The 21,196-nt window shown below is 44.8% G+C and overlaps 1 protein-coding gene across 1 annotated transcript in view; it reads right to left on the bottom strand.

Moving 5' to 3' along the window:
* adarb2 (adenosine deaminase RNA specific B2 (inactive)) overlaps window positions 1–21,196 on the bottom strand; it is a 134,624-nt gene that overhangs the window by 12,386 nt on the left and 101,042 nt on the right. The window contains exons 4-6 of the mRNA XM_055508596.1: window positions 9,772–9,886; window positions 5,347–5,515; window positions 1,830–1,981 (exon numbers count right to left, since the gene is read on the bottom strand). Coding sequence (XP_055364571.1) covers window positions 1,830–1,981; window positions 5,347–5,515; window positions 9,772–9,886 — 436 coding nt within the window. The remainder of the gene's footprint in view (window positions 1–1,829; window positions 1,982–5,346; window positions 5,516–9,771; window positions 9,887–21,196) is intronic.

The following is a 21,196-nucleotide window of genomic DNA, read 5'->3' as shown; positions in this document are numbered from 1 at the left end:
CCATCCACCTACAGGATGCTGGGTGTAAATTCGGGTACGTGGAGAGCAGCTCAGCACAATCTACAATACGTTGTGTACAGTGCAGCCAAAACCAAATTTATAGACGGGGTTCGACTCCTCCTGGATTTCTACATTCTACTGTTGTACGACACCCCTCAGAAAGTCAGAATCCAACAACATCTACTCAGGATTTGTGAGAGCCCATCTAGAGAAGTGTGGGTTCTAACCAACAAACCTATAAAGTACATTTATTGTCCTGTAACTGCATCACAGGCTTAGAATGATTAAAACTGTTGAAGTTAAATGAATTGACTGGTCTATTCGTACAGTATGTGCCTCCATCTCTTGGTGCCGCTGGCTCTAAAAGGGACTGTGCACTAGTTCACCATCTAGTCTTCCTCAGAGCTGTGTGTTTGCAGTAGGTAATTAATGGCCAGTTAATTGACTGCCCCTCGTGTCTGGTACTTGTTCGGACACTCAGTATATTTGTTGATGTTTATGGTTCTTTTGGCTCGTAGACGTTTATGATCTGTTATCTTGCCGTGACTGAGGATGGAAGGTTCTTTCTTGGCAAAGCCTCTTGAGGCTTCATTTGCTTATGTTACCATCTAGTGGACTGAACTGAATGAACTACCCATATGTTCCACGATGCCAGTAAATATGTGACACGCCAGTATTTTTTTACTGTTTTCTGTCTCAGTTGTAAATGGTTTCACATAAAAGAAGGGTGAGAGTGAATGTTCTTTCGTTAACTTGGGGAATGCTTCAATTCCTTTGTATTTAGAAATCACATCTTTACAGTTTTACAAATTAGGCGATCAGTTTTTTCAAGATGATGAACTTCTCTCTTGGACAGGAGGATGCAGGAGTGTGAGCCAGTTCCAGAAGCAGCCATGTGGGATCCGTGAGTCCAGTATTTTCTGGATTATCATACCTTATCATACTTTAAGGATACTATTTGTCTTAGACTTTATATCTTTTGCATTTTTGGGGTTAATCATATTATACTGTAATTAACTGTGATTCAAACCAGCTTTTAACTGATTTCATATGAGGCATTTACAGAGCAGGATTATCTTCACAGGCACTCACTCTTTTAAAAAATTTAAAAAAGAAACAGATTGTTTTATTTTTTTTTGGGCAAAACATTAAAAACAGGATGAATCCTGGATGTTGCATTGCTTGTTATCATTAAAATAGTAATATACTCTACAAATCTTCAGTCTAAAGCTAATCATTTATTTTGTTTTAATAATGTGTCTTTTATTTTTCTCTCTCTTTCTCTGTGGTGAATCTGAAGAAGCTAAAAATTAAGCCCCAGCTTCCGGCTCAGAACTGCTTAAGAGCAGTCAGGAGAAGGTGCTTCTCTAATCTCTGAGCGCACGCTGCAGAACATTGAAATGGTTTAATGATGAAAAAAACCCAACAAAGTTCAAAGGCTTCTTCGGCATCATCTGCTCTCTCTGTTTCCATCCCTACTCTATGTATTTCACGTGAACCTCCCTGGCTCTACATGCAGCATATTCACAGAACCGAAAAGCAGCTCCACTTCCTGAACTCATAAGCCGCCAGTAATAAATGAATATACAGTGCATAAAAGTGGAAGCAATCAAAGTGGTGCAGTCAACAGAGGGAGGCTGAACGAGTCCAAAGACCGTAACATGAGACGTGATCTCTCTGTAAACCTGCGAGGATGATATGATGGACAAAATGCCAATGTTTACCTTAAATAGAAATGCGTCATGCATGTAATAACAGAGCTTCATTATTAGGACTTCAGCGTTATCAGACTATGGACATAGAGACAACACAAAGATCTAATGCCTTACGGTCAGTGGTGATTTCATAGGGTGAGTGGAGTCTCCCGTCGCCACACGGTGACGTGCTGATGTACATGTGGAAATGGACGTTTTCCCTCAACCTGTAACCGCATTCCTTGTGCCGCACAAATATTGACTCTTCCCAGTCCTCTGGCCTTTTACTGTGGTGAAGAAAAAGATTTACAAAAAAAGGAAAGAAAAAACAACAAGAAATGAGAGGGATGAGAGAGGCAGCACCATTGATCACAGCAGGGATAGATTCTCACTGTTTTCTGATGAGGGTGAGGGAGAGACGGACAGAGATGGACACTGGCTCTTTCTCTGACCACAGCGCATTCTCCTGCTGTCAGACAGAGTCCTGGACATTACTCAGCCTGACTACGTGCCTCAGGGGAAACTCACTTAACTGGGTCTAAAAAGGTTACGATAAACACAGATCAACACTCCACGGCAGCGTTTGTAACAACCGCAGGTCTCTCACAAAACTCAGAGCAAAATGTGAGTGACTCAAATGCAAATACGTACTTATTATTATATCATATTATATATATTTATATTATAAGCATCTGTTTCAGTTCATTATACTGTACAACAGCAGCAGAAGTAGACGTGTGAGCTTTATACTGTATTGTTTTGTGTTTCACAGTCATTTTGAAGTTAAGCACACAAAGGTTTAGTTTCTGTCTAGACCCTCCTTAAAAAGTATAGAAAATACTACAAATAATATACCAGCAGTCTATTAATACTTCTTTAGGCAGAGATTGTTCAGAGACTGTATCCAAACTGAGCCACTCACTTCTGCACAGTTGGATAACAAAACAGAATTTTCGATTTCACAGTAATTTGCTATAATCTACTAAATTTTATAGTTTAATAATTTACTAGGTTTCAGTGTAAGATACTTTATTGTTCTAGGTCTCGCTACTAGGTTTCAAGGTAACATACTCTAATACATCATGTCTCACACAATATGCTGCTCCTCAGTTCTGATATGACAAACGGTCAGTGATACTAATACGCTACATGATATTTGAATAACCAGGTTATGTTCTACATCCTCAGCACGAGTTTAAACCTGGATAAGATGTATCAGGGAGAGTTCATAATAGACCTCATCTGTCGGTTATTAAAGAGAAATTACTGTTGGGAAAATGAAATGACTGTTTTATCATACAGTGACTGTATAATCTAACTCTTCCTCCAGTGAGTGGCAGCGCTGTACATTTATTCTATAACATCAGGAGAGAGCGAGAGCCACTCAGGTCACAGAGGAAACAAGAGCTATAAACGCATTTCTTAACATTTTGTATTATATTCCTCTAATCACCGCCTGCAGTAAGAAACAAGTCTTTAACCAAAGTGCAACCTTGATTGGCCTTTAACTGATAAAATACAGTAGAGAAATCAATGGACATGAAAAGTTACAGTCCCATTTTCAAAGAAAACCTCTTTGTGGTGGTTTATGAATTTAGCAGTTGCTCTTTATACAGAATGTAATGTTATAATGCCGACTGCTGCTGATGTAAATGCTACAAACTGAGCTCTATACACTGGACATAGGATCCTATAGCAACATCATTAATCTGTCAGTAGGTAGTTTAATTCATAATTAGTTTGTTCTGACTATGTCATGGAGAATAAACCCACTGTTTTCATTTACATTTCTTCATCACTATGGTTGTAATTAATAGACACATAATTAATGTACGTGCTCTTGATGCATCCCGTTACTTTATGCTACACGGAGACAGCGGCTGATGATTAATGAATAGGGAACCAGCCATTAGTGGGATTGATATATATCATTTAGCTTTGATGCCTCGCAACTGACCTGCAATTTGTACAACCTCTGCAGAAGTACCACACATCGAGTGACACGACAGCAGCGAGGTGGGATGAGGGACAGACGGTTGACCTGAGTGCCCACACGTTCATCCTGCCTGAGTGGCATCACTCATATTTAGTGTGTTTACAGTGTGTGCACTCTGCTATTAATTTGGATTTGGATTATTTTATTATTATTATTAGGTTACAGTAAGCTATACTTTTCTATTATACTGTATTTTATTATGGTTAGTTATATAATATAATGTAATATGTGATTCATTCACATTTTGCAAAAATACAGAGAAGTACCTGCAAAGTGGTTCAAGGTAACATAATAAATGGCTCATTATTCCTGGTGTGTAGTGACTTTCACTCACAATATGTATCACAATGTCTTAAATACATACGTGAAATATATTTAAACTATGCATCAGAATGCAAAGTATGACTCTTTATATAAGTCCTCCTCTGTCTCCAGTGTCCTTTCTTTCAGTGTAAATTTGGCAGTTCTGGCATTTTGTTTGGTCATTTCATTATGAGTTATCTTCCCCATTAGCCATTTTACTCAGCCAAAGGCTCCGTACCTGCCATCCGGCATTGTGCTAAGACAAAAAGTCAGTGCTGTGTATGCAAATATGACATTCAACAATCTACACTTCTAGCCACTAATCTGATGAATCAGCCCTGCTATCGAGCTCCTCGGGGAGCTCAAAAACATTATATATTCTTGCACACAGGATTCAAAACTCATCAAGAGCGTCTCTTGATACTGGTAAAAACCCTGAACAGAGCTGGTGTGGACTGGAGTTCACGGTGCAGGCACCTAATGCTAAAGTGTAGGAAGGAGGCCACGGAGGCCTCGACACTGCACCAGCTGAGCGTGTGCTTAGTTAATTGGGGAGAAGAGTGTCGATACTGCACATGCATGACTGGTAGAAGGTTGTAAAGGCTCTAGTAAACAAAGAGAAGCCGGGTCAGTCCTTTTTAGAGCGATAGTCTTAATGTGACCAGTGTGATCAGATTTATTAAATTATTTATTATACTACAGACTGTATGCAGTGGCCCATACATCAGGCCAAGCAAACCAAACCATCGGCTCAACATATTTGATCAGTTTGGGTTCTAAAGCCATTTGCTTACAGGAAAAACAAGTGAGAAAATGGGATCTTGAGCTACAAACTATTAGTCCTATTCTGTATCAAGACATAGAATTGAAGCCTGAACAAATGTATTATTATTTTTTTTAGTTAATTTTTTTAGAGCAAACCTTAAACGTTCAACATCAGATGTTGATAGATGATTTTTCTTTCTGCACAGTTGCCTTGAACAAGCAACAGGTTCCAAACTGGTGCTGGTGAAGCTCTAGTTCTATGTTGACATGAACCTGTTTAAATGATTTGTTGTGGGCTGTTTTTGGTAGTTTTTCCTGCTAACCATAAAGGTTGGTCCCTATTTAATATCTGATGTCTAAATGTCTATTTATTACCTTCCACCACAATCACATTTTTCTCCAATAGAAAATATGACGTACATTAAACATGTTTAGATTAAACAGCTCTAAACCAACAAAAATTTCCAGACAATCAATCAAGTACTTACGTTGGTGTTTTGACAGACTGGAAGTGTAAATGTCACATGGTTTTAAAATCTAATCCTTCTGCCTGCGTTTTAATGATCTAGCTGGCGTTAGGGCTGTTACCTGAGGAAGAGTTCGAGCTGGGCGTAGAGGAAGCGCAGCAGAGCCCTGCGAGCTGTGACTTCGGCGTGGCAGTCGTTGACCACCTGGCCCTGGTCACTCAGGTACTCCCCGTTGATACACTTGGTTCCCGTGGACAAGGCCACCACCTGGGCGTGTCGCAGGTCCAGCCCTGTTGGAAACACACACACAGGAACGTCTCATTTTTATTATTCATTTACGCTTCAGGTATCTGAAATGTTTGGATTTAATCTCTAGTAGTTTCTGGGAGGCATCGTGGCATCATTAGGAAAGAGTCACATATTAATACAAGGAAAAGCTAAATTAGCAGTAATGCTCTATTTCATCAGTCACACCCAGAAAGCTGGTTCCAGAGAACTCTGAATATGATCCCAGTGTGAGACATGAAACAAATTATATGAGATCACAGACGACATCGTCATCTTGTCATCATCATGTTGGTTTTCTCCTTCCGCGGATTCAGGCCAGTGCAGGGCCATGCGTGAGCCTGGCTGACTGACAGACAGACAGAGGTGGTGAGGGGGGAGGATGGATCAGCATGTTAATGGCATGCCATTTCTTCCTTGGCTGCCACAAATCTCTCCCATCGCCTCTGAAAGTCAGGCTTCGCTGCTTCCTGGCAGACCTGCAGGCACCGCCAGCCCGGCACATGAGCTTTTATCAGCCCCGGCCCAGATGGCATACGGCTAGAGAGGCCTGACACCTCCACTGATGAGGGAAAGGGAGAAAAGAGGAGGTTAGGGGAGGCAAAAGGTTCAGGAGGGAGGGAGGAGGGTGTGTGTGTGTGGGCAGCATGAAGGAAAACGGAAAGTCTGCTAGACTGGAGCAAGTTCAACTTTTCTCAACAAAGTACAGTCTGAGAGAATGTGGGTCTAACTGATGGATATTTTATTGTGAAAGTTAAAAATAGCCTTAACCCTTCATGGCCTCTGCTCACTGGATGCTCACGATGACAAGGAGGGAGCTGCAAGATGCCAGGATGGAAACCTCAAATTTTATGATTGACATATCATGGAGAACCCAATCCTAAAATAAGCATTCGTGCCATAGAGGGTTAATGGAATAAAGGTGCTCTGTATTTTCTCAATGACATGATCTGTTCTTTTTCTAGTAAAATACTTTAACCACATAGTGGTTATGAGTATGAGTCAGACTTGACTCTGACTCGTGACTCACACACATGAAGAGGTGTCTAGAGAGGAGACAACTCAGCTCCTCTGGATGTTCTCCGAGTCTTTTCTCAAAGTTTCCCTCCACCCACATTCTGTCCCAGCATTTTGCACCAACCGTGTCCCAGCCTTCACCTTAACCCCCCGCAGCTTAAACTAAAGCTGCTGCAGGTCGCTTCCATGATCACGGCTCCTCCTGCCTTGTTATCCAGTTCTGTCTGCCTTCACTCTGGAGGTTTATACAGTGAATTTAAACACAGCAAACATACATTAACTAAGTTCTAAAGGGGAACACACGCTCCCAAACTTATTCTCCTGCTCTCTGTTTTATTTATTTATTTTTTGCTGTTCCACGCTGCGATTGTTTGGATCAATTCTGCTGTGGATAATTTCTGCTGCACCGCTCGCTACCCTGCCATGAAATTGGCACCGAGGTTGCCTTCAGTTTGCAGGAGAGGAGAAGGAGACGGAGGAGAATGAGCAAAGATGAATGGAACAGATGGAGAGGCCCACAGTCAGTGCGCTGCTTTAAGACGGGAATAATCAGCCACCTCACACACACACGCACGCACGCACACACACACACGCACGCACGCACGCACGCACGCACGCACGCACGCACGCACACGCACACACACACACACACACACACACACACACACACACACACACACACACCTATGTCTGATTACTGCTGAATCAAAGGTGTCATGAAGCAGCTACAGCACATCAGACTGACGCCAGCCCTACCACAGCTACACTACATGCGGCCTATTGCACTGGACTGTCTGTGAAGACGCGCAGAACAGGAACTTCCTGTCAGGGAGGATGCTGCTGCTGCACAGGCTCTGCCTCCACACCCTCCTCTCCTCCCGTACGTCTGCCACCGCCCAGATAAGGCGCATCCACAGTTTACAGGGTGTAAAGCTTAATAATAAATTATATTTTCACGTTCATGGCACGAGGAACTGTGTAATATAGTGACAGCTCAGCAAGGCCTCATTACTGGGCTCCCAGAGGCCTCGCGGAGGCAAATGGATCCTGAAACCAAAACGTATCACACGAGACACACACAGCTCTCCTCGTGATATCAGACAATGTTGGCTCTGACTGGTTTCATGTGGAGGTGAGATCTGAGCATTTAAAGACCTGTGTTCAGGTGTTTGACCACATCAAAGTGGGAGCAATAACATTGGCCAGAAATTAACTGCTTTCAACAAAATGAAATATATTTTATTAGTGATGATTCAGCACCTCCTCTACCGGCTCCTGCATCGCTCACAGCCAGAACCTAGAGGCTCAAACCACCAACCAGCATCCAGCTGGGCCTCGGTCAGTCACAACCAATAGGATCAACTCAAGCAAATATCCAGCAGACATTAAGGGTAAAGTCTGAACAAGAAAAGCAATTTGGAGTGAAAAGCGAGGACAGATTGCGGAGAATATGCTGTGAGCAGTCATCATATGGAACCATTATCATGACCTTTACACCGATCCAACAAGGCAGCTGCTTTTGACAGGCACCCACAGCTATTATCAGACATTTTCATTCTCTATAGTTATACAGTGATAACGTTGCGTAATAAGCGACCCATTAGATGTGAGCACCACACAGGAGACAATAAAAGGCTTCTTTCTAAAGCGGAACGAGCTCCTAAGGTCAACTTTCAGAAGACGCCAGTAGAAGCCATCCAGGTTCATCTGCTGCTTGTCCTTTCATCCCAACAAGTTCCACGGGTGCACAGGACGCCATTCAACGCAACGCGAGCACTTGGAGAGTAGGCGAGAACGCATCCTGTTGAATCCTTATTAGCTTTAAGTCTGAATATATAAGGGCGTCTTTGTAAAATGCTACTGAAGCTCTCAAACAGGCGCCGAACGCGTCTACAGCCATTTTCGTCCTCTTCTTAAGCTGTTTTGTTGGTGGATGAGATTAAAGAACGTTCACATTTGCGGCAGGCAAAGAAGCAGATAACTAGCAGGGAAAAATCCCTATTTGAAAATGGATACGCGGGCTAAGAACCATAGCATCACTGTCATTTGTAATCAACTTGTTTGAAACGCTTGGCTCTCATCTTTCCTTCAGTCCCTGTGGTATTTCTTCCCACTCTCAATAAAAAAACAGATGCTTCCAACAAACATGTAAGACGTGAGATGGAGCGTGCGTTTCCTATTTTTAATCATTTTTCCGTGTGGATGCGCCTGATACTCTGACTGACAGCGGTTGAGGTTCCGCATCATTCCACCAGTCGCTGACACTGAACTTTGCTTGCTCAGACCGGATGTTTAAAACATGCCAACAACACGTCACCCTAAAGCTAAAACAGTGAGACAATACTAATCCAAACGCATGACAAACAGGCTAATCCTCCTCAGGTCTGGGCTCATGTGTGTCCAGCGAGCGAAGGGGGTCCAGCGTGTGTCTAAAGTTCCAAAGACAGGCTTAATTATCATTCTGGCGGCAGCGGCAGGAGCATGGGACGCACAGAGAGGGGCCGAGCGTGAGAGCGTGGGCTGGAGACACAGCGCCCAGTGTTCGCGTCACGTTCGGCATCACGTTCGGTCTCTGAAGATATCGCGCGCTATTAATAAACAAACAGAAGCAGTCACTGGGCGGTAGAGGAGAGGAGGTGGATTGGATTAGGTCAGTCCCACTGAAGTCTAAACTGACGAGCTGCAGCTCTCCAAGGACGCCGCAGATAGCGATCCCTCCGGACGGAGCCCTTCGGCGCCGGCGCCTGCAGCCTCGCGGGCAGATAACGCGCTGTGTGAGCACGTGGGCAGTTTTATAGTGTGTTCAAACATTTTGTCTTGGTCTGATTTCTCTTAATGTACTTTTACAACCCTACTTCCACATTAAATGACAGTGTCACAAGCCTCAGTTGAGGTGCCAGATTAGGTTTGAAGCTGATCTAGTTAAGATTCCCTCTGTGGCATCTACAACTTGTGTCGAAGCTGCCTGAGCATAGCAAGTCCAGCGTGCAGCAGGAATGACTGACACTCACTACAATGTCTCATTCTCCACAGAGGCCGAATAGTCAATAATTCATCAGGACGGTATACACTGCTGTCCTGCTCTCTCCTCCCACCTTCAGTTTATCATACTCTATCCAGAATTCCTTCCCCTTCCCATTTCTTGTCTCCGTCTCCCTTTCTTTTATACCTCATCCACTGAGTCTATATTGCACCATGTCAATAATTCAAAGTGAAATATAAAAGTCAATGAAATTTTCCATACCTCGGGTCATTACGATGCCTGCCAGGGATTTGTGTCGAGCGTGCGCAGGACTGCAGCTGCCCACCAGTGACCAGTACTTCTCCCTCACCAAATGGAATACTGAATCGGCAAAGTCCTGCAAAACACAATCACTCCCTTAATTCCTGCTTGACACCGGCTGGAAGACATTGTTTTGATGGGTAATATGTCACTAGATTGGTTCCAAGGTCAACTTACCTGTGAGTACAAACATTAGAAACCCACATATTATCTGCAGGTCCCTATAGTGATGATGCTCAGTGCTGTGAACACTGAAGTGAATAATATAATTCTACCACTCATCCATGAGATGTAAAATAAATAAAGCGATGAATCATTACGAATCAGGCACATGTGAGTGATTCATTTGGAACCATCCACCCTTGAGAAACAACATCACTCAGCAAATACTGAACACCCAAGGATTTAGTCTTAACAAACTATAAATATATTTCTCCACTGTGACCACTTGTATAGAACAGCGTCAAATAACTGGATTAAACCAGTTGAGCCACCACTCTGAGTCTGAGGCTTCTCCCACCACTCTACCACTGGATCTGTCGGAGGACGTGCAGCGTGTGAGCATTTCTTTAATTAATCCATCCCACACTGCTATTCATTGTCTCCTCAGCCAAACCAACAGCTCTAATGCCACACTTTTCAACAGCTGCTGCAAAGAGGTGGATCATGTGCACATCCCTCAGAACCTTTAATGCTCTTTACTCCAGTGGTAATTAAGGGCTTAGATCCAGGGTTGGCCTTCACATCAACTGTAGAGATAAGTGCATCACCAGGAGATGGCAACAGAGTGGCAGCAGCCCGGGCCTTTTGCACAGATTGAGACCCCAGTAGCTAAACGGGCGTCAACAGATGCCACGGTGACAGAAGCATCGAGTGAGAGAGATTAAAGGCAAAGCGACACAAAGAGGGGTGGGAGCGACTCCATTAGTTAGCATATTGCACATTAAGCCCTTGTCAGGGCTGTTGAATACTCTGTCTGTGTGTGCAGGCATATGCACGTACAGTACAGTACAGTGAGTCTGGCGTCAGTCTGACGCGCAACATGTGTGTAATAAGAAGCTGAGGATTTAATGAAGACAGGTCACCATGGAGACCCATCAGGTCCTTTTAGCAACTAAAACCCCAAGTTGTCTTAGACCTTCGTCAGCGTGTTTATTGGCGTCGGGCCTCGAACGCAGCTCACACACTGTCAATTCATCCCCAAATACATACTGTAAGCACAAGTAGTAACGTGTGTTCTTGCGGCACAGTTTCCCTGTTCTGAGCCCCCTCTTTGCCTGAATAACAACAGTCGTGTGTCTGCAGCAGAATCGACCTGTCAATCAAATGTATTAAATCCAGATGCAATATAATGGGAGCTATTACAAAGGCCCGGTTCTTAGTTACCAAGTCTGAGGTTAGTGTTATTACTGTAGCTGTACTGTAAATGTAAAAAAAACCCATCCTGTTCCTTGTACCTGAAAGTGACATCCAATTAATTCCAACAGAATCCTGCTTGGCTTTGGCAGCGTCAGCTGGTGCCGGTCAAAGCCTGAACCCTGAGTCAAGTCCTCCATCCCTCCTAAAGGCCTTTTCATTGATGACATTACAGAGGTGAGAGAAGGTGGTGGCTCAGAAAGACCTGCAGAGCAAAGGTGGAATGGAGCCTGGCGCCCGGCCCAGCTCTTTGTGCCCCGCTCCTGCTTCCTCTCGCTTCTCTTGTGTTTTTCTCCCTCCTCTCTTCCCCTTCACCTCTCTCTTTGTCACTTTGTCAATTTGCTTCCCCTCTTCCCGTCCCCATCTTCTGAAGTCCTTGTCTCTCGTCCCCGCTCATGCGATGTCAGGTCTCCTTCCCTTTCTCTCACGCTGGGCTGCGATGTGCCAGGACAAAGAAGCCAAGAGTGAGTCAGAGCCTATAATTTCCTCAACCCGGCAGCCAGAGCGAGGAAACAACATAATCTACATTACCTGATACCAGTAGAAAAAGGCTACAATTTACGGCGTAACAAACTAGCACCCGTCCTTCCCCCGTAATTTTGTCCTTAACATCTAGTAGTCACACACACTGCCAAGGATGAGTGTGAAGGCTTAATGTGGCAGACAAACCAGGCCAAGGCTCTCACTCCTCAGCCAGACGATGCAGCTCACCGTGAGGCGAGAGCCAGCATGAGGCGGGCTTCCTCCTGGATGAGCATCAGGGTCGGGCTCCACCACGGCGACTTTAGGCCGCTTGGTTCCTAGGATCTATTTCAGGTAGCTGATGTAAGCGCCACTTGGACCGCAGCTTAGGTAGAAAGTGCTGTAGTGGGTAATGCAACCCACCCCACCTGGTATCTTGCCTACATTAGTTCTGACTAATTTCCCTCCTGAGGCCAGAGGAGGCAAGCGGCTGTAGTTGTTTGCTAACTGCTGCAGCTGCACTCACTGAGACTCAAAGCCGCAACTGACCAGTAAGACGGAGCTGGGAAGAAGCGCTGAAGTATTCAAACAAACATGGAGACTTCATTCAACCTGTCCACCCCGACCTCTGACCCCACCGATTCAAATAAAATGACTTTTCTTAATGGGCGCCTCGGTGATGGTGCCTTCATGTTCATGTCCGAACTGAGTTAAACCACCCTCTGTCCAGTCATTCAGTACAATCACTGCAGACTATAAGCCACTGTAAGGTTCTTTTTTTGGGAAGTTCTAATAAATAAGTATTTTCTGTACATGTTTTTCTTTGTCCTCATCCCCGTTTCGTGCATGTTAATAGTTCAGCATCTCTCTCCAAGGTAAAGAGGAATGTCACCAACAATCCTCCTGCCGCCTTCTCTCTGAAGTCAATACTGTGTCACAAACACAAAATGTCAACAGGAAAATGTTTTCTGCTGCTGAATGACCCAGGAGCCTGTGCTGCCGCTACTGTAGGGATGCGAGTGTGCGTGAGCTGTGAGGAGGAAAAAAGAGGTCCGTTGTATAATTTATTGTTAAGTGGCGCGGCCCCGGAGGAAAACAGCGACTCGGGATTCATCACGTTTTAGGGCTTTCTGGAACGCTGTCCATATGCTGCCATACAACACACCCCAGTTCATGTGGTGAGACATGGGGTGTAAAACACACACACACACACACACACACACACACACACACACACACACACACACACACACACACACACACACACACACACACACACACACACACACACTACCTTATCGTCTGCTGGCAGAGTGGCCCAGGCAGCATAAAAACGGTCTTACTACTCTAGCGGTCTTAATAACGGTCTTTAATATATATATATATGTATATATGTATGTATATATAATATTTCTTTATAGAGGTATTTAACAATTCATTCGTTTTAATAGCGTCTGCCCTCTGCCTGGATTCCCCCGACCCCCATCATCAGCACTAACCCTGCCTTCCTTCTCCCCACCTCCTGCCACCAAGCATGCATCCTTTGAAAATGGATGCCTATTCATCTGGTGGAAACGTTGCCCCTGGAGCTAAACTCTTCATGGAGAGACAGATTCCCCTCTTGTTTGTGCTTCTATGACACATAGCATCACTTTCACCCCCTGAATCTGTCTCCGTCCTTTCATCATCGTCAATATCTGTATAACAAAGGAGGGAAGAGTAAAGTCTAGATGCGACAGTCGTCTCTCGGTGGTTTTTCTCCCGTACTGCCTTTTGTTGACATAAAGGATGTCATTGTGTCATGTGACGGCAACAAAGTGCAGCCGCAAAAAGCTAAAATGTCCAGAAATACAGAGGGTCATGAAAACCTCTAGCACCTTGCCTCTAACTACGTTCAACCTTTTCATGTGCATTGGCCAGATGGCCCTGCAGCCTGTGGACCAGACAGCCAGTGTGTGTGTGTGTGTGTGTGTGTGTGTGTGTGTGCGCGTGTTGAGGTTCTGTAAAAGCAGCGGGGCCTGTCAGACAGATCAGGAGGCCAGGCTGCACCATGCGGCTGTCGTCATCATAACAAGAGGTCTTTTTCCCTTTCAAACCACACGCTTGATGTTGGAGAGTGAGAATAAAAGCGCACGGAGGAACACCAGAGCGAGCGGGTGACAGAGATTGTACATTTGATGCCGCACCACGGGTCTGCAATAGCAAAGCAGAGCTCAAGCCGAGATTCCTCATTAGGCTTAAAAAGGTGGGATCCGAGACGATAAGCCTGGCGCATGTGGTAAAGATCAGAGTCAGGGATGAGATGCCGCGAGAATGACGGCCTCATCCCAAAAAAGGACAGCGCTCCTCAAGTGATGACGCTAAACATGGGGAACATCGTTATTTCAGTCTGTCGCCACTTGGGGACATAATCAATCCCTGTGGGCCACTTCTGCAAAACGCTGCCTTTTCTAAAGACTAAACCACAACAGCGGCAGCGTCTTATAGACCGCGAGGAGGTTTTTAGTGGTAATAGACTGTTGTGGGATGAGCCAGTCTGCTGTCAGCGCGTCATGCAACTTACTGTGGTCTCATCTATCAAATATTGATCCAATCACATTTGAATTCTATTTGTCGCTGTGTGCGTTTATGGGTTAAATGTCATGGCTCGTCAGCGGACGCACCTCCATCAACCTCCCGTTTGTGCTGAGACTGAACACACTCATGAACATCCAACACTTACAAGCCCGCGATGCTGCATAAATGGAACTTTGGTCACAGCAATCTTCATACGTCTGCCTGATTAGTTACATCTGTTCAAAGCCACTAATGCTCCCAAGCCTGAATCCAAACAGTAATTTAGGAACCGAAACCCTGACATTCAAGCCAAAATGAACGGCAGCCATTGAAACAGAACCACCGAGCACAGATGTTGAGCACGACTGACTCTAAAACTCATTATCAATCTAAATTCCCTTCATCTGATCAAACAAGCCCAGTGCGTCACAACAACACAGACACTGTCGGGGCCCGGCCCATCTGTGGCGCCCGTGTTTGCTGTGGTTGTAACCTGGAAACTGTGTTTGCCAGCTCCCAAAATAACCTTCGTCAGTGTTCGCTCGCTTTACCAGGCACCTCAGCGTGTCGAGAACACAACAGCTTCTTCACAGGTTCTCCTCCACTGAGCCATCGCTGATTCTGCTGCAGGACTCAAATCTAGACATTTGCCAGAGGGTAAATCCTGCAGTGTCCCACAGGAGACGGAGGATCAGGGCTGAAGAAAAGCGTCATGTTTTACAAAGGGTGAAGCAAATCATCACCTGACACAACTGGATGTAATACTTTAATACTTAGTGACATCACACTACAGTGAATGTGTTTGTTGGGCTCTATATTAAGCTTAAATTCCTGTTTTCCTGTTTTCCGTTTAGAATAATGACCTTCTCTTTCTGCACATGTCTTCACATTTGTTTTAAATGTGCAGATAACAGTTAACAGAGAGCGAAGGGGGAAATAAACAACAGCAGTGGTTCAGGCTGTCAACGTGTCAGTCATGCTGAGATAAACCTCCTCACATTAACCTGCGCGTGGAGATAAAAGCAGTGATACTGAATGTGTGAACTGATTTAATAATGTCAAGCACAGTGTCGAACACACTCCAGCGGCTTTGTACATTATGCGCCAAAGGCCAACGGGGGGACGCCTGCAAAAGATAACAGGACCCGGCCGTCCTCCAGAGAGACAGAGGGAGAAGAAGAGTCTGACTCCCAGGTAAAATCACACCGTAGCAAATGAGATCAGCAGTAAGAGGAGTTGAGTCAATGCGCTCGTGTCCAACACAACAGGAAGCGTGGGTCACAGACAAAATCTGAACTGGAACTGGTCCAGAGCGACTCATGGTTTTAATCAAAGATGCACCTGGGCCACAAAACTAAGCTGTCAGTCATTTGTGTGAATGGAGGTGTTCTGCTGAAAGTTCCTGAGATTCTTAATGAGATTCTGTTGAGAGTCTGTTATATAAACCTGCACCCGGCCGTTCTGAGGGCCGTTACTTAATCAAGTCAGTTCCAGCGTTTTGGACGTCTAGTGAAAGACGCGAATAAAAATCACTAATATCTCAACAACTGTGAAAAACTTCGATCTCCGCTGAGCTGAGGTGAAATGTCCCTGGGTTGACACGCTTATTAAATAAAGAAATGAAATAAAGAAAGAGCCATAATACAATAAAAATAATAATAAGCTGCAGTCAGAGACAGACTAGTCATAAAAGAGTTATGTTTTTAATAAAATCACATATTGGTGCTGTATGTGTATATGTATGTGTACGTATGTGTATGTGTATGTGTATGTGTATGTGTATGTGTATGTGTATTTGTATGTGTATGTGTATGTGTATGTGTATGTGTATGTGTATGTGTATGTGTATGTGTATGTGTATTTGTATGTGTATGTGTATATGTATGTGTACGTATGTGTATGTGTATGTGTATGTGTATTTGTATGTGTATGTGTATGTGTATGTGTGTGTATGTGTATGTGTATGTGTATATGTATGTGTATGTGTATGTGTATGTGTATGTGTGTGTATGTGTATGTGTGTGTATGTGTATGTGTATGTGTTGTGTATGTGTATGTGTGTGTTGTGTATGTGTGTAGTGTACGTATGTGTATGTGTATGTGTATGTGTATGTGTATATGTATGTGTATATGTGTATGTGTATGTGTATGTGTATGTATGTGTATGTGTATGTGTATGTGTATGTGTATGTGTATATGTATGTGTACGTATGTGTATGTGTATGTGTATGTGTATGTGTATGTGTATATGTATGTGTACGTATGTGTATGTGTATGTGTATGTGTATGTGTATGTGTATGTGTATATGTATGTGTACGTATGTGTATGTGTATGTGTATGGTGTGTCTGCTGACACATTCATCAGTCTGGAAGTCATGACACAGTTAAAAAAGTAATAACACCTTTGGAGGACGGCTGCGTCGCGGTGACAGAGGCCACGCCTCCGTCTCACAGCCAGCTGTGCCTCTTTTGCAGGGTTTAAGCAGCCAGACTTCCCACCCTGAATGCGTCCCTTTCACCGAGGGCATCAGAGATGCGGACGAGGGGAAACGCCGGTGGCTCCTACAGACGCGTCTCTGTTCCTCCGTGGAGCAGACGCAGCGTAGCCGCACGCACGCAACAGGCTGCCGCTGCAGACGCCGAGGGGCTGCACGTGATGCGGCGCCGCTGCAGCCACCGTCTTAGGCCTTCGGAGAAATAATGGCTGCACAGCATCTGTTTCTCCTGTGTGGTGAGCGCGTTTGCTTTTGAAGGAGTCATTCATCCACTGACCTTTTCCTCCGCTGGTGACTAAGTGTGGACGGGGCCGTGGCTGCTGCTGTGGCCCTACAGTCAGCCATACATCATCTGATATTGATATGGTTCCACCACAACACCACGGCTGACATTTGATTTATGGCTTAGGGTGCTCTTTTTGAATTCCCAACAGTCAACGAGGATCCCGGGGAAATGTCAGTGTTGTGTTGGTTTGGGGCGTCTGGCTGACAGCAGGGAGGGTGGTAAAAATAATGGCGGCAGCCAAACAAGGCGCCTGACGTGGTTTTATGTTAATCACGCGGTGCAGGCGTGTGAAGGTGGACTGGGACGTGCATTCCACAACACATAATACTGTCGTTTTCCTGTTCTCCCTAGACACAGACCGATAATGATCAATGTTTTTGCACATTTTAGCTTATAAAATTTCCAATTTTTGTAACAAAACTTGCTTTTTAAGCAAGAAGACTTTAAGAAGTCATGAAGTCATTGTATAAAAGCGACACAAACCTGGATTTAATTTCCAGGTCACAAGTGCCTTTACGTGTAGACTTTGCATGTTTGACCCACGTCTGTGTGGGTATTCTCTGACCTCACTGTGTGGCCCAGTGCTGGACGGGAGGACTGGACCCCCTCCTGCCCTGACAGCGGGGATGGGCTTCAGTCAGGGAAGTGTCAGACAGGATTAGACAGACGACTGTAAACGGACTGGAGATGTCGGAGTCATGCGTTACCTGCATGTGCGTTTGCTGTAAGTTTATCCTGAATTAACTGCTTTGACACACTTCACAGTCGGCTGATGAAATGAATGTGCACGACTGCATGAGGACGCCGTGCGAGCGTGCAGGGAATCACACGTCCGCCTGCTCTCTTAACATTTAGTGCAAATCCATCACGTGGCTTCTGCAGCGTAAGCACAACACTGCGCAGACTGTAACAAATGCACGCGGCCCCTTTTGTCACCTTTTCTCCCCGTTTTGCCGAACCTTTAAAGAGCGCGTGCACACTTCATAAGCTCCTGCAGCAGGTCAGCAGACAGAGCAGGGGAGGCATGACAATAAAGTGGAAGGAGAGTCAATATCAGGCTGAGGACAAGAGCAGTAAGAACACAGCGAAGGTCTGTGGCTTCACCGACACCACCGCTCTGTGCTGAATGAAGCCGCGCCAACTACAAAATGTTGTATAGATTTTACTAGATTACTTTAATTACCTTATAGCTGCTCAGTGATTCCTGTTCTCACCGTAGGTCATGATTGATGTCGCTCCCCTAAACAGTGAGCTCATCATTTCTCCACTGCACAAAGCACTGGTGCATCTAAGCTTTAATAACAACGCCAGCGAGTGGCTGGCTGCGTGTGAGGAGCTGCCACCAGCTTTAAAGGCGTTTCTGGAAAGGGGTTGAGGAGAAGATGCTCCACGTGTCGATGGAGAGGAGGCGGAAGTAAAGACGAGTGGGAGAGACCGACACGTGTACGTACTGCAATATAACTGACATTTCACGTAGCAGTCAAAAAAAGACTGAGCAGCAGGTTGAACTAAAGCAGCTTTCCATCAATTTAATTAATCACTGTAAAAATCAAAGCGTGTTTTCTAACTTTGTGACACTGCATTTGTCTGAACATTTGTAAATGTAAAACATTTTGGTGTACTTGGTGTTAAATATTAAAGGAAATATTGCAACATATACTAGATATTTAGTGATTAGTATTTACTATATTTTTTTAGTTTGATGTTTTAATTAGAACAAAACTCAGCACTCCTCTGAGCTTCTATCTAAAAACATTTAACAGATAATTCCGTGTATTTATGTCGACTGGGTTTATTTTCCAGTGTGGCGTACAGTACTGCTTATTCCTGCCAAACGTGTTCCAGTTGACGATAAATGACATGAATGTTACATCACTCAGCTCCTTTTGTTTACGCCTTTAGTGCAGGGAACTCTCTACAACTGCGGCGCTCCGTTTTTCCATCAGCACGAACGGCGCTAGTTCATCATTCTGCACAGGAGAGAGTGCAACGCCGGCCCTCGAAATGCAGAAACAGGAAGCGCGGCAGCGGGAATGGATTTGTTATGTACCTGCTGACGTACGAGCAGGTGCGAAAGCACGGCAAGAAATGTATTCAAAGTCAGAGTGTGTGCGTTCAACAGTGAGGACAAGTCTGCCAGCACTATTAGTAATTCATCATCTTTTTACCAACTGTGATGGATAAGAGCTTTGAGCTGGGTCAAACTTTTTTAGTCTGAAGGCTTAAAGTCACACGGAATAAAAAAAAAAAACTTTTCCTTTCAGCTCTGACTAAAGCATATGATAACTATTCATACTGTGAGCTGTGGAGGTTTTCCCACATAGCACAATCTGTCAAAGCACTATGGCTGCTCTGTGCAGCCAATCTGAAGGCTAATCAGCCCATCTACCCACAGGATTTTGTTCTAAACACGCTGCTGGAATATCCAGACGACGTATGTGCGAGGCACCTCTGTGATAGTTTGAATGATTGGTACAAATGTTCTAGGGGCATGATTTGCTGTAGCCTCCGGAATGGCTCTTATTTGATCTGCCAAAGTGCTGCACAAGGAGATGGCTTCTGGGCAAAGATATTATGACTCAGAGCAAGCCTGCCTGACATCTGTATGCAGAGTTCAGCACTTCCTGTATCAGAGGGGAAGACGTGGCATCAAAGGTTGCCCCAGAAACAGCCCTCTGTGACAATGACAACGGAGACGGCATTAACAGGCAGCTTTGGGTCCACCTCTCAAATTTAGAGGTGATGCCTGTGACTTGCATAATAAAAAAAAATCTTCTGATAAGAGCTGAGAAAATGGAGTTCAGTAGCAGTTCAGGTCTCTATTGTGGATTTGTACTTTAATTTCACTGGCTTGCATTGTGGTGGTGTTGGAGTAAATAATGGGAACCACACACACACACACACACACACACACACACACACACACACACACACACACACACACACACACACACACACACACACACACACACAGAGCCGTCATGTGAGCATTATGCATCCCATGTGTGACCTCTGTGTTTCCTTATTGCCCAGTGGGATAAATACATGAAGATGAAGACGGAGCTCCATCCATAACCCAGTGGACAGTGGTTCCAGGCGCAGCGCAGGCCTTAACTAGATGCCTGTTGTATACACATGGGCAGGCAGGCTGAAATATGAGGACTGAGGACTTGAGATCTTCCCTGAATGCTAAACTTTCACTCTCTCCTCACCTCTATATATATCAGCCGCTCTCTCGCTCCCTCCACTGTGCCCTGCAACCAATCTGACGCCTAATTAATCCTGAAGGTCTTTTGTTCCGCTGAGGTTTTCCTCTCTTCCCCCCACTGCACTCCATCCATCCTCACCTCCCTCGGTTCCTCCGCATCCTGCCCCTCATGCCTCCCCGGCCCGTTCTTTCCCCCGTTCCCCCTCCACGCCGACAGTGTGCGCACTGAGACATAGACCTTATTTCAGACTCTCCCATTCTCTTTCCCCAAGGGAGGCCAGCTACAGTCCCACAGAGCAGGACAGAGGGAACAGATGTTTTGCTTATCCTGTTTACTTGGAAAAAAGTACGACTGTTCCTACATTTATTCCCAGGGTTCTACTAATTATCCTCATATGAGAGACTTTCATGGTTTTATTTGTGCAGGTCTGCAGCCACAGACAGTGATAAACAGCAGAATGGCATTTAACAGCAGATTAATTCCTCAGTATAGTTTTGCTTTAGCTACCACAAAGCTCCAGGGCTTCTTTAGGGGAGAAGTTTAACATTTGAACTTTTAGTTTTCTCTTCCAGAGCTAGAAAAGACTGAGTTCACTCTGAAGTTTAGCATATAATAACTAAATGTTGTCTATAAACAAATTAGGGAATAAGAACATGATCCAGACAGTTGTGCATGTTTGTTTCTTCTGTCTGGAGAAGGTCTGTAGACTAAACCAAAGCAAAGAGGCCCGAGTCAGAGCCAGGATCCACAGCTAAACTGTGACTTCATTAGGAATTACAGGACAAGTCCCAAGAGGAACAATAGAAACGATAGAACACATGAATTCTACACCTGTCAGCCGTTTTTGTACCACATCGTGTCTGCAGGTTACATAAACTTCTCCAGACGCCAGAGAACCTGGAGAGGACGTGCTAAAACAAAAGCACTTCCTCACGTCTTCATGCGGTCGCGTTCTCGTGGC

This window comes from Betta splendens, chromosome 4 (genome assembly GCF_900634795.4).
Source record: "Betta splendens chromosome 4, fBetSpl5.4, whole genome shotgun sequence".
Classification (NCBI taxonomy): domain Eukaryota; kingdom Metazoa; phylum Chordata; class Actinopteri; order Anabantiformes; family Osphronemidae; genus Betta; species Betta splendens.
Note: the sequence above shows the minus strand (reverse complement) of the source record. Positions and strands in the feature narration are given on the sequence as shown.